Source organism: Grampus griseus (genome assembly GCF_964374135.1).
Source record: "Grampus griseus genome assembly, chromosome: 10".
In the NCBI taxonomy this organism is placed as follows: domain Eukaryota; kingdom Metazoa; phylum Chordata; class Mammalia; order Artiodactyla; family Delphinidae; genus Grampus; species Grampus griseus.
This window is the reverse complement of record NC_139004.1, coordinates 7,923,725-7,938,427: the sequence shown is the minus strand read 5'-3', so window position 1 is coordinate 7,938,427 and position 14,703 is coordinate 7,923,725. Positions and strand designations below refer to the sequence as shown.

At 39.1% G+C, this 14,703-nt stretch overlaps 1 protein-coding gene across 1 annotated transcript in view; it reads right to left on the bottom strand.

Moving 5' to 3' along the window:
* The window catches only part of SYCP2L (synaptonemal complex protein 2 like), a gene marked incomplete at its 5' end in the record, with an annotated part of 59,177 nt that extends 44,683 nt beyond the window's left edge, over positions 1 to 14,494 (bottom strand). The window contains 10 exons of the mRNA XM_082664792.1: positions 913 to 973; positions 1,072 to 1,164; positions 3,250 to 3,295; positions 4,162 to 4,214; positions 6,224 to 6,366; positions 7,492 to 7,526; positions 9,258 to 9,346; positions 9,457 to 9,542; positions 13,963 to 13,987; positions 14,390 to 14,494. Of these exons, the coding sequence (XP_082520918.1) occupies positions 913 to 973; positions 1,072 to 1,164; positions 3,250 to 3,295; positions 4,162 to 4,214; positions 6,224 to 6,366; positions 7,492 to 7,526; positions 9,258 to 9,346; positions 9,457 to 9,542; positions 13,963 to 13,987; positions 14,390 to 14,494 (736 nt within the window). The remainder of the gene's footprint in view (positions 1 to 912; positions 974 to 1,071; positions 1,165 to 3,249; positions 3,296 to 4,161; positions 4,215 to 6,223; positions 6,367 to 7,491; positions 7,527 to 9,257; positions 9,347 to 9,456; positions 9,543 to 13,962; positions 13,988 to 14,389) is intronic.
* Between the last annotated feature and the right edge of the window lie 209 nt (positions 14,495 to 14,703).

The following is a 14,703-nucleotide window of genomic DNA, read 5'->3' as shown; positions in this document are numbered from 1 at the left end:
TTTTCATCTTGCAAATCTGAAACTCTGTACCCATTAAACAACTCCCCATTCCCCCTTCCCTGCAGCCCCTGGTAACTAACCACCATTCTACTTTCTGTCTCTATCAATTTGACTACTTTAGATACCTCATGTAAGTGGAATCATACAGTATTTGTCTTTTTGTGATTAGCTTTTTCCACTTAGCATGATGTCCTCAAAGTTCATCTATGTTGTAGCAAGTGTCAGAATGCCCTTCCTTTTTAAAGCTAAATAATAGTCCATTGTAGGTACAGATCACATTTGCTTTGTCCATTCAACCGCCGATGGACACTTGGGGTGCTTCTACCCTTTTTTTTTTTTTTGGTTGCACCGGGTCTTAGTTGCAGCAGGCAGGCTCCTTAGTTGCGGCTCACGGGCTCCTTAGTTGTGGCATGCAAACTCTTAGTTGCGGCATGCATGTGGGATCTAGTTCCCTGACCAGAGATGGAACCCAGGCCCCCTCCACTGGGAGTGCGGAGTCTTAACCACTGTGCCACCAGGCAAGCCCCTGCTTCTACCTCTTGACTCTTGTGAATAGGCTGCAATGAACGTTCATATGCAAATCTCTTCGAGTCCTGCTTTCAATTCTTCTGGATATATATCCAGAAGTGAAACTGCTGGATCATATGGTGATGCTATTTTCAGTTTGTTGAGGAACCATAATCATTTTTACAACGAGAAAACCAGGCAAGTCATGGAAACTCAAAGTTACAGAGTGGAGGACTCACTAATCTTTTGCCCTGAGCACAGCCTTCTGTCCACAGCACTCACCACCTCCCCTCCACGTCAAGTGCAAGCAAAGTCTGCTCAGGAATTAACTAAACATACACTGCAAGTGTAAACAGAAACAATACTCAGGACTAAATGCGGGGTAGTTTAGAATTAACATCTTACCTATTATGCTGAAATTAATCGCTGCTTCCTTCAAAAGTCTTACTGAGTCCCATAAAGCGCTCTTGGAAAAAATAAGTGAAATTCATGAGCACATAACACATACTTGGATATGAACACTCTCTACGCACTTAGTTCTAAACCGGAATCGAACATGATTACCTCAGGATTGTTTATATAAAAAGTTACACTCTGAGTTCCTAGGTTGAAATCAATCCAAAATTTCTCTAATTTTTCATCTGCAGGTTTTCTCATCTGTAAGATATAATTTCAGTATTAATATCATAGGAAAGGGTCAAGTGAAAATTACTCCATTAAAAACAGAACTGCTTTTCTGAGAACAGCCCTACTTTAAGATTATAGGGTCACCGTTTATTGCCTTACTCATTTCTGCAAAATAGGAGGAAGGTTTCAATTTTATATAACCAATCTATTTCTGGAAAAACCCTACTATACTTAGCAATTTAATAGATGTTTAAATGTGTCAGATAACTCTAACCACACAAACTTTTTTTTTCTGGTGCCAATCACAGAGAAAACTCTTCTATGTTAAAGCAGTAACAATCCACACTGCCTATGGATAGAAACTTCTAGCAAAGGAGGTACTGTGATCAAACATAAATGGTGACTTGCCATCTAACTTACCACGTGTTAGAATAAGGCTAAGACCTGAAGATTTCAAATTATCTTTATTTTAATTGATTAGTCAGCCCTCTGTATCCACGGGTTCCAAATCCAAAGATTCAACCAAATGTGGATTAAAATATTTAGGAAAAAGAATTCCAGAAAGTTCTAAAAAGCAAACCCTGATTTTGCCATGTACTGACAACTATTTGCACAGCATTTACACTGTGTTAGGTATCAGATGTAACCTAGAGACGATTTAAAGTACACGGGAGGATGTGTGTACATGATATGCAAATACTAAGCCGTTTTATATATGGGACTTGAATATACGCAGTTTTTGGTATCCACGAGGGGTCCTGGAACCAGTCCCCCATGGGTACCAAGAAATGACTGCATTATAAAATAAACATATTCTCTTAAAGAAAGAAGGAAAGAAAGAAAGACGGAAAGAAAAAAAGGAAAGACAGATTCAAACAATATGATGCTAATAGAGAGAATAAATATCTCCTCCTCTGTCCCTCAAATTCCCGTAGGTACCTTTCCATGGGAACCATTAACAATGCCTTTGCTTCCTCCCAGATGTGTTCTAGACATACTCAGGAAGTATATACCAAGCTTTTATTCCTCAGCAATGGAACAAACACTAGACTTAACTATTCTTCCACTTGTTTTCCAGTAAATAGCATTTCTTGGCCATTGTTCCAGCATACGTGTCTACTCTTTAACAGCCATAGAGTTGAACAAAGGGTTTTTAAATTTTATTATATTTTTTATACAGCAGGTTCTTATCAGTTATCTGTTTTATCCATATTAGTGTATACATGGCAATCCCAATCGCCCTATTCATCACACCACCACCACCCACCCCCTTCTCCCCTTGGCATCTATAGAAACAAAGGTTTTAACACAAGTCTATATCACGGGAAGCCAGTGTAAGGACCCCTACTGAAGCTGATGGAAATTTAAATTCCAAGCAGAGATTGGAATCCTCAGACAACCAGAAAGAAAAACAGACTCGAAATATAGGCATCAGGCTTCCAAAATTAGTTCTAGAGAGAAAGAATGTACAATGTAGTCGTGAGCTAACGGCTCAGCTCACAGAGGCCAAGAAGGGGGCCCTCAACCCAAAACAATGAAATGGTTAACTAGAACATTCTAGAGACATGATCCAGGAAACGTCAGCACAGTCCAGGTTCAGAGACCTATGAAAAGTTTACCCGGAAACCGAGATGCTGCACGTTGGGGCACTTTTACAGGAAGGACCTTGTGCCTCTAGAAACCAAAGAAGGGGGTGAAAAGAGACTGTTCCATTTTGGACTATAAAGTACAAGGCAGAATGATCTAGAGAAAGGAGAGTGACCCTAATTGCTGGGGATAGAGTGGGAAGCGTCTACCGGGTGGAAAGAAGCAATGGACTTGCCCTATTCCCTCCAATCCGGGCATGAATAATGCTGCTCAAGAGGATAGAATAAGGCAAGGTTCCTGTAACTGACCTCATGAATGCAGTATAAACCTAAAATTCCTTTACGTAGGAGTAACACTAGGGCTCTTCAATATAAGCTTCAGAGTTGAGGCCTAAGAGGAGAAGCAAGTTTCCTTTTTTAAAAAAGCCCTTCTGTGTAGCAAGAGCCGTTTGGCCTGATGTAAACCTACTTATGAGTTTCACTATACACCCCCCCACCCTCACAGCCCCTGAAAGAGAGACACACATACCTCAAAATCATCAGCAAAAGCAGCAATGCATGGAAATGAATAGACCCTGCAAAACACCTCACAATTAAAAAGTAAAATAAAATATGGACCGCACACACGACCTACGGATGTTCTATAAACAAGCACGTATAACTAGGTACGCCATTATGTCCCTTGGTACAAAGTATGAAAGGGGCTCTCAAACCTACAAATGGAGATCTACCATGGGCAGAATTCAAATCTCCGTCTGGCAGTCCACAAGCCAGGTTTTCCGGTACCATATATACCTCAGCCCAGCTGCTTGGCAAAAGTCCTAATGAAAGGAGTGAATTCAGCCAATATTTTCTCATCAAGGACTTAACTGTCCATAATACGGCTTTCCCGAGTAACCTCAGATCTATAGGAAATCATTCTTCATAAAATCTCCCCGGAGGATATAAAGTTACAACTGTTCCAAATCACAAATAAGTATGTTAAAGACTGATAGAAATCACTTTTAAACACACACGAATGAATCACTAGGCAGAATGTGTCTAATCTTCTGAGGTTTCTACTCAATGGATAACTTAGTAATGCTCAGTAAATTCTGTATCCTACATTCTCTCCTAAAACAGATCCTAGATTTCTTTTTTTTTTCTTTTTTTTTTTTTTTTTTTTTTTTTTGCAGTATGCTGGCCTCTCACCGCTGTGGCCCCTCCCGCTGCGGAGCACAGGCTCAGGACGCGCAGGCTCAGCAGCCATGGCTCATGGGCCCAGCCGCTCCGCTGCATGTGGAATCTTCCCGGACCGGGGCACGAACCCATGTCCCCTGCATCGGCAGGCAGACTCCCAACCACTGCGCCACCAGGGAAGCCGCCTAGATTTTTTTTTTTAATATTAGACATTTTCAGAATAGAATTAGTCAATAAAGTAAAGCTCAGAGAAACATCTTACCTTCTTTGGTCACCAAGTCTGTCATTTAGGTGATTGAGAAACCGTCTACAATCCTTCAAAGTAAATAATGCAAACTTTTTTGTTAAAAAAAAAAATCAAGATATTTAATTTAAATACTACCCTTTGCAGCATGTAGAGGCCAGTGTTTGCTACTACATTTCCAGGATCCAGTGACATCACAAGGCTTCACAAGGATTCATTATTAATCACGACAACTAAAATAATACTTTGTGTCACAAAGGGGAGGTTCCAGACTCATGTTCTGAACCCCCAGCCATGAGACTTGCAGCTGAGGAATGCTTAGGTCTCCAACAGTTTTATGTACAGGAACAAGCAAGAGAAATACCTCTTACTGATGACCTGGATTGTAATATTCGACTAACCCACAGGGCATCCATCTCCCTACCATCTCCCCAGCACAAGCCAACCACAAACCCATGAAACTTATCAATTTGGGGTTTATCCTGGTGTACTTAACCACTGTAGGTTTTCCTTATCAGGAGTTCTCTAACCTGTTCCTTCCTGGAATCTCTCTCCCGCTAAAGGTTCTAAGAATTAAGAATACATTTATAGTTCTCCCAACCAACAGAGACCAGGGAGGCAGACTGTTACCCCCAAATTTCTACAACCAAAGAGATACCGATCCAGACTTTTATCCCTTTTGTTAGCAAGGACTGTCTGTTGTAGTCAAACAGTCCTCACACTCCGTGTCTAGATTCAGCACTAAATGGACATTAATGTGAACTTCCATCTAAAAGTAGTTCTACTAAGAAGCTGATGGCTCTAGGGGGAAAGTGATTTGAGAAAGGGGATAATTACTTTTGTCTTATGTTCCCCTCATTTCCCTGCAGATGAGAGAATCACACAGAGGGGAAAGGAAACTAATACTGGAGTGTCTACAACATCTCAGGCACTTTTAGTTTCTCTCATTTAATTCCCACAATTCTGAAGTTGGTCTTATCCCCATTTTACAGATAAGAACACTCAGGCTTCATGAGTCAACTATCAGCTCCAAGGACATATTGCACAACACAGGGAATATATACCCAGTATTTTATAATAACTATAAATGGAGCTGTAACCTCTAAAAATTGTGAATCACTATAACATATAACATTGTACATGAACTATATTTCAATTAAAATTTTTTAAAAAAAAAAGTCAACTACTTTGCCAAAATGTATACATCACATCAGTCGGGGAGGTGGGACCCAAACCCAGCTCATGGTATTCCCACTTAGATCAAACTGCATCCTGGCTAAACAACTACTGCAGATCTGGCAACGGGCTTAAAGTTAAATTTAACGTATTTCATAATATATTTGAAGGTTCGGATTTAATAAAATCCCAAGTGCTCAGCAGTTTTGACCAGAAAGGCTTTGTTCAACATGAGCACTGTTACTAATAATGTTAGCTTTTCCTACAGAATCACCCTCACCTTAAGAACTTTTTTTAAAGGAGAGGGAAAACATTTTAGCTATTTTAGGATAAAGGTGAGTATATGGCAAAGCCATAAACTACGTCTTGCTACCTGAGGACACAATCACAGTGAGGCCGGGTTGCATGGAAGACACCGAAAATTATTGTTCTTCCAAACTGTGAAGGCTGGAGGGCTCACAACACAAGCACCCTATAATACTCCTCTGCTACCAGAGCACCCATTGCAGTTTCAGCCTCCTGTCATCATGCCAGCTACTCTCTGCAAGGCCCAAATGCACATTCTTTTCTTCTCCAACTCTCCCTACCCTTCAAGGTTTGTTGAAAACCACTTCCCGCTCCATGACCACTGTCTCTGACTGGATCCATCAAACTCACACAGCTCTGGCTCCAGGCTAAGTTTCCTGTAAAGATGTCCTAATTGTATGCTGGTATCTGGTCCACAAATATTCTGTTTCTATTACCCTCAAGTTATTTCACATAAGTGGGAAACAGGAAGTTTAAGAATGGCGACCTAATCACATTTAAGAAAAAAATCCTCCCCTGAGCCCAACATACAGGAAGGCGCTGAAAGGATGCTTCATAAATATTGATTAAATGGAATTTTCATGACCAAGAATCTCACCGTCTCAAATTCTCGATCTTTAATTTCTTTGAAAGCCTCAGCAATGGTATCATCTTCAAACCACTGATGGACAAAGTCTTCCCTTGATTTTTTCATGGTCAGTCTACACAATGCTTCACAAAGAGCCACCTGCTGGTCATAATCTAGAGATTAAACATACGGCAGACATGGATAATTCTGGGCACAGAGCAAAAGAAAAACTGAGTTCCACAGGTCAGCATTTGCTCTAAGAAGGTCCATCTTAGAAGACTAGATTGTGTCTTATAGTTATAAGCAGAAAGACATATCCTGGAGCAATTACAATCATCTAAATTCATCTGTAAGAAATAGTAGGGGGAAATCCAAATGATAGGTCAGTATACAACAAATTTTTAAAAAATGATATTTCTGCAATTTATATTTTAGATATATTAAAACATTCATCAAAAGCAACTTTGTCCAAGACTCACAGATAGAACAAACTAGTGGTTACCCCTAGCGGGGAGGGGCAAGATAGAAGTAGGGGAGTAAGAGGCACAAAGTATTAGGCATAAAATAAGCTACAAGGATATATTGTACAACATGGGGAATACAGCAAACATTTTATAATAACTGTAAACTGAGTATAACCTTTAAAAATTGTGAATCACTATATTGTACACCTGTAACTTATATAACAGTATACATCAACTATACCTCAATTGTTTAAAAAGCAGCTTTATCCAGCCTTAAATACATCTATAAAAATAAAATCCTAAGAAACTGTAGTATTTCACAGCAGATAAACAAAACTACACATATCGACATGTTTAGATTTCAAACAATTTTAAAGGTAAAAAGCAGGTTGCAGCTGGATACACAAACTTAAATTTGCAAAAACAATAACGTATGTTGCTTGTGAATACACAGCATAAAAGTACAAAAATATTCTTGGAAATGAAAAACAAATCCAAGTCAAAGGATCACCTCTACGAATGGCGAGGGGAATTGGATGGGGATCTGGACACAGGGGCTTTACCTGTAACTCTGATTTATTTAAAAAAGGATTTGAAGCAAATGTGGAAAAAGGATCAAATTTGACTACGCTCATTGGTGAGTAAAGGAATATTCATTAATTATTCTTTATGGAGTTAGCATGCTTAACTCTTTCATCATAAATTAAATATAAAAATCCTAACTTCTATTTTTAATTTGACCAAAACTTATTCCCCATAGTTCCAAGATGCCCATAAAACCCCCAATGTCCAATATTTAACATTCTAACATTTAAAATTTTTAATACTTCTTACCACCCACAGTCAAGATTGTCCTTGCAAGGTCTTTCCTGAAACATTTAGATAAATTTCATTTTACTGAGATGAACATAAGTAAAACACTACTATATTGGCATTAAAATTTTAATCCAAGATGTACACCTTTGAAAGTATTTCAAATTCATTGTCAAAATTTCCTCAATGTCACAAATATATTTTTTGGAAAAACTGTCAAGTTTATATATTAATGACTTACATATACTTTTTACAAAGAAGCTAGAGCTACTATACATTCTGAGGTTCTATTTCTCCCTCTGTAAAGTGAATTATAATTTGATGATCTCTGAGGCTTCATCAAATGCTAAGCTCCTGGAATTTTACAGTCACCTCACCAGCCTGTGAGGATGCATACCCTCTTTTTCTTTTTCTTTTCTTTTTTATACATAGTTTGACACCTGGAAGAAATGATACAGTAGGTGCTGTAGGTCTTTCCTATAAGCTTTTGGAACTTACTTTAAAAACTGATAAATTTAAGTTAGAGATGTAATGGGATTAAGTTATCACATTATTGTAATTAACACAGACTCCCATATTGCATATTCACTTAAGAATTTCAGTTAAGTGCTAACAAGTGATGTTGATTTTTTAATATCTGAAATAACTCTCACGCTAAAGAATGGATTTAAGAAATCTTGTAGTAGTTCAGTTTCTCATAATGAATGGATTGATTTGTCACAATTAAATAGAAGCCTTAGAACAGCACCACTGAGAGTTCTGCTTACTTTTATGTTTGCAGATTTTACATTTGACTTGAAGTGCAGAACACTCAAGAACTAGACTAGAACACTCAAACAGTAAGGCAGGACCATTGCATTAGTTTGAAGACTTAGGAGCAAACATCAGGTCGGCTTCTCTCCAGATCTAAGTACACCACTAAGGGTAATGATTAACTAATCTATTCAATGAATATTTTGTAGGAAAAATTACGAGAAAACACTGCATCCTGCAAAGACAAATTAAATGGACAAACAGGATGAGCTCCATGCTCACCAATCACGTCTTTCAGGTCGACACTATGATAAACTGGGTCACCCTGCCTCTTGCTAGTCATGGCTGCATGTCCCTCGAATGACGGTGTGCCACAGGGATGTCACCAATGCTGGTTGGTGGTCAGCACACGGTCACAGGTTTAGGTTCAGATTTCAAAACAGGGTGCTGGTGTTGTGCTTCCCATGGTCACACACTACAACCTTCTCTCCAAATTTCTATGTCCCAGGAACTACATAATTGTGAGTGGGTCACCAAAACCCCCCAAATCCATCCCTTGAAAAGCAATACATGCCCTATTGATATAGGTAAGAGCTGGTAACCTTTGAGCATTCGCTCTCTACCAGGTAATGTGCTAATGGCTTTCAATGGATCGCCTGATTCGACCTGTGCAATAACTCTATTGATCAGCGTTAACGTTGACTCCATTTTACCGATGAGTAGACTGAGGTGTAGTGAGCTAAGACTGTGCTCTAGAGGAGCAACCAGCATAAGTGGCCAAACTAGGATTTGAAGCCTGAGGTCTGGCACCACAGTCTGTACTCTTAACATTCTCCCAGGAGTCACTAATCCGGTTCACATTCACAATGAAAAATAATCTATAGCCTGAGAAAGCATTTCACCGCACAAATTTGATGGGGGAAAAAAAAACAACCCAACAACCCCAAACACCCAAGGAGAACGAAGACTGAGGTGCCACAACCCGGAAAGATTTTGCCCTTACATCACCACCTAATCAGGCCAAGGTCACGTACATAAGACGACACGAGCCTTCCGACAAGACAAGTTGTTTTCTCTCCTCCCGAGGTACACCTTGCAGAAGGAAGTTCAAGGTCCTCAGTGCCTGTTGGGAGTTGGGGAAGGTTTTCACAAGGAAGAAAGAAAACGGAGACCTGGGCACGAGCTTCTCCACGGGGTCCAGGGCAACTGCTACCAGCACTATTTGCAACTCACCTCCTGCTGGATCAAATGATTTACACTCTCTTCTGTCACCAGAAATCCTAAGGTAAATATGAAGGAACCCAACATCTGACTTTTCCCTGAAAGCAGAATTTTCAAAGAATCAAACTGATGCTAAAAAAGAATAAGGAAAGGACTCCTACATAGCAGGAAGAACAGCCATGGTCAGTAAACATTTCAGAAATGATGTAGTCTGAGCAAAGGACAAATCACAGCCTGCTTCAAGATCTACAGACCCCCAGGCCACAATCGATTTGCACGGCACAGACGCCCACTGAGGTAAACAGCAGCAGTGCGTGCAAAGTGTGACTGTCTGTGATCACTGCATCTCAGGCAAAGCTACTTTTTTGTCCAGAATGAACGATGTGCAAGGGCAGCTCCTGCACAAACTTTCCCACTGTTTCTGTGCATTTCTTACATTTGTGTATTTTATAGAAAGAAAAATTTTATAACGGTCTTATGCTAACGGAAGCAAGAATTTTCAAGTAAAGCGTTGGTCTTTGTTAAATAGCTTAATCATAGAAACTTCAATGGCTACTTACATCAGAACGTAGTAACAAAACAATGTATGTGGTAATGCTTTGTGCTTATTAAACAATAAACTATCATTTCATTTATGCATATTGTGTTTAGATATGACAGTGGTAGTGTACACTGCAAAAACTCATGGTAAAGTCCTAACATTACTTTGATAGGTTCAGAGGTGCCATTTGGATATGTGAATTTTTTTTCTTTTAACCACACACTGCATACTTTTTAATCCCCATAAAACTCATGAAATTGTGGGAATCCAAATCAGAGAGTAGAAATTTTAAAAATATCCCTCTTCAGTCCAAAAAAGCCACACTGATACTGCTGAATGATTTCTGAAAACAAGAAACATGGCCAGGGGCTGAGCCCAAAACTTGCCTGCCGGCTTAGAACTTGAGAGAGAGATTGTAACAGAGCCCAGGTGACCCAGGTGGACAGCAGGGGACCCTAGAGACATTTATGCACTCTGTTAACCAGCAAGTATCAGATGTCATTCGACCCTTTCACTTAAAGAGTAGTAAAGAGAAACTAACAAACATAGCCCTATGCAAAAGGAAGGAGCATAATAAGTTAAGAGGTAACAAAAAAGTGACTTTGAAAAATGCTTACTTCAGGAAATAAAAGATGATAGAAAAGCTGGGAAGCCAAATCAAAAGCATCTAGTTTATCATCTCAAAACTCAAAAGAATGTGAATTCTATGAAATAAAAAATTAGATTTGTAAGAGAAGGCAACAGTATAAGATGAACACAGAAGTGAGAAAGAAATAAGTAATAGGAAAATCTAAGCCATTCTAGATATTTCAATCTGAGAGAATTTAATACAGGGAATTAGTTACAAAAACATAGGTAGCCACTACCACCCCCTATACATCCCTGGAAAGCCACGGGGAGGAAGTGGTATTACCAGACCCCGGGAATGAAGGTCACCTAGCAAATGCTGTAGCCACAAATAAGCCAGAGTCCCAGGAACTATGCAGTCACTCCCAGAGATAGCACCTCAGCAGAAGGGAGCGGGAGAAATGGCCTTCCTACCTCCAATTTCCTGTCATTCGCTAAACCTGGCAGGCAACCAGTTGGTTAAAAAGCCCAGGAAACTGTTCTATGCAAAGTAGAGAGGAAGGCAGAGAGGAATGAATCTGAGAGCAGAGGTAGATCACCACCACCCACGGGTTTCAAGGAAGCAAAGATGTGAGAGCAGAACTGAAGTCCACAGTGGAAGCAACGAGAGCAGAATTAAAGCATCGGCTTCCAAGAAAAAAGTAGCAATTGCTCTCAAAATACACAGGAAAAAAAGAGTGGGAAAAAGATGTGAAGACAAAAAAAAAGATGCAATGGATGAATAATAGATAATCTTAGAAAGAGAAGAGAATAGAAAGAGTAACTGTCATCATCCTTTCCCACCTCCTCTCTGATGTAACAGTTATGCTCTTGGGTGGTACTAACTAGCTCCAGGGGTGGATCCTCATTGGCTTAAACGATGCAGGGGCATCCCATTCATCTTTTCACAGTGATCGGTTCATTAAGGGGGTGGAGGTGGGGGGACACAAGCAGAGCCAAGCTAGGGCTTTCTTCTGCCGCTTCAGGAAAGTGAACGTTTCTCCCCCAGATGTGAACCAGGAAGCACGGCTCTGGTTGCTGGCCGCCATCTTGTAACCACCAAGGGAGACCAACTTGAGCTCAAAGGCAAGACTCAGAGGAGGCAAAATAGAAAGAACTGCAGGAAACAGAGCCTCGCTACAGCCAAACTGCTCCTGAAGCTTCCTGTCTCTGACTTTTTAGTTCCTTCAGCAAATTAAGTCATCTTTAGCACTTAAGACTGTTTGAACTAGATATCCTGTTACATACACTGAAAGCACTTTAACTCAGCAGTTTTCAACTAGAGGTGATTTCTGCTCCCCTATGGCACTCTTGCAATATTTGGAGATGTTGTCACAACTGGGGGAGTAGTAGGGACTGCTATTGACGTCTAGTGGGTCAAGGCCAGGGATGCTGCTAAACATTCTATAATGTATAGGACACTCCCCCCAAACAAAGAATCATCCAACCCGACCAAAATGCCAATATTGCCAAAGTTGAGAAGCCCTGCTCTAACTGATAAAATTATCAAAGAATAAAATTTCCCAAGCTAAAGTAAGATCTGATTTCAAAACAACTCATGAAGAACCACATAAAACAACACGTGTGCACATGTGCTCACAACACTCAATGTAAGACAGTGAAACAGTTTTGAGGGGAGACTCTGGACCCTGCAAAGCAAGAGTTATATTGGATAAAAGCCACAGGAACACTCTTAAATGATAAAAAGCACTGACCATGTTCCACCCACATACCCTAATAACCTCTTCAAAATGTATTACAGCAGATGGAGACAAAGCAGAATAAAGAACCCAAGAATGAGAACATCAGGCCAGAAACAAGCTGGTAGTGAGCCCTAAATAACTACTGTAAATAAGGTTGCAATACAAGGCAAAGAGCAAATACTATTTACAAAGACATATATATATATAAAATATAGGACTAAAACCCTGGATTAAATTAAATAAATCTGGGTAGAAAATGGAGGAGGAATAAAAACATGTTGAATTCCTTGCCATACATAAAGAAGAAATAGGTGCTATCATTTTGGCACTCTCATGTTGATGTTGATAATTAAATTAAGAGTAACAACCAGAAGAATAAAACTAGGACATAAGCCATTCAAATCACTAGAGAGGAGCAAATAGTGAAAGAAAATATAATCCATATAGCAAAGCACAAAACAAAGGAATCATAAAAATGAAACACATACAGTAAGGTGAGGTCATGAGGGTGGAGCCCTCATAATGAGATTAGTGCCTTTACAGGATGCCAGAGAGCAGCCTACTCTCTACCCATGTGAAGACACAGCAAGAAGGTGGCTTTCTGCAAGCCAGGAACTGTGAGAAAATAAGTTTGTTGTTTAAGCCACTCAGCCCATAGTATTTTGTTATGGCAGCATGAGCTGACTAATACAGTCACCTAGAGCCGTGTTTCCTCCATTTGGGACAATGAAGTGATTGCAGGGACTATATGAACCTATTAAGTGGTCCAAGCAACAGCTATAGGCTCAACAGATCTCTCTCATATGTATTTTTTTTTCAAATATGCAGTGTACACACACTGTTGTAAATCGATCAAAGTTTATTTTTAAAAATTACAAAATTCAAAGTAGTTTTTGCCACTGGGTATTTTATCAACCAACTTTAGAGACAGGAACTATCACTTACGAAGTCCAGAAAAAACTGACTTGCAAGTATTTGGATCTGCTGACTTAGATTATGGAGACCTCTTTTTAAAAATCAACCAAGCGCCATCACACTTAAGCTTCTAGTACTAAATGTCCTCAATTTACAAGATACCATCCACTGTAGAATGTAGTGTCAATTTAATAACAGCTTTTCAAAAGAAAAATAAAAAGATGGACAATAGGGAGCAGACATATGCATTTTAAGATGGCCCCGATTTCTCTGCCTCTTTGAATCCACAGTTTCATAATTCAAAGTGTTTGTTGGGTTACCTTTAACAGGAGCCACATTGAACAACATCATCGCCCTAACCTCCAAATTGTCTGTTTTGAGCTCTTGAAAAAGACAGAGAAAGGCATGAAAATCGGCTCCAAGTTAAATCAGTAATAGCTAACTTTTGCTGTTTTGGAATGACGGAAGTGGCTCTCCATCCCTGATTGGAGCTAAATGGCCAAACGGTGGCAGGAGCAGCTAAATAAAGACTCACCGCAGGCAAATGAGACACACTTTCCAACAAAATTCATTTCAGCATCACAATCTGAATACCATAAGATGGCCAATTAATGCAAATATAATAGTTAAACCCACTTCACTTTTATATATCATTTAGATAAATATTCTTTTCTCTAAACAGGAATATTCTATTAATGAAAGGTATTAATATTCTATTAATAACAGCCAATTAGTAGTAAATAATACACTTACCTTTACTACTAGTTCTGGAAATAATCTAATAAAAAGAAAGAAAAAAGTGAAGCTCGTATTATTTTTAAAAAGCATTATAATCTATAACATTAATGTGCTATGCTGATAATTCTCTAACAGGCAGGAGTTGACTAACTACAGTAGAGAAAAAATTTAGAGAAATCCTATTTGACTTTCAATTACTTGATTAAAATCAGTCTATCACCTCCAATCAGGTGAACAATATATTTGAAAATAAATCACCTCATTTTTCTATAACATTGGTTATATACATTTGTTACTATTTCATATAATATTTCTAATAATAAAATATGAGTCTTTTAGTAAAACCCACATCTTAGAAAAACACAAGTTTTATGAACAACTTGAAGATTCCTACAAATTACCAATGGTATCTGCTCAGTAAAGCATCCAACCTCATCCTTACCAAGGCTGTGTCAAAAAAGTCTTCCGTCACATTAATCAGATATATGTCCGAGGCTAGGTCTGGCATGGTCAGAAATCCTGTTGTTCTTTCAAACCAGGAAACCATGTACACAAGAGAAGAAACACTGATGCAACCTCTATGACTGAATAGCTACTGCTCATTCGATAAAATTTCACAACAGAGTTCTATAATTTATATAATTCACAACAGAGTTCTATAATTTTAAAGCCTTTTCCATTTTACTTAGGCCTGGTTCTGAGGCCCCCATCTAGAACACTCCAGAATGGAATCAGACTGCTACAGAGTTGCAACAA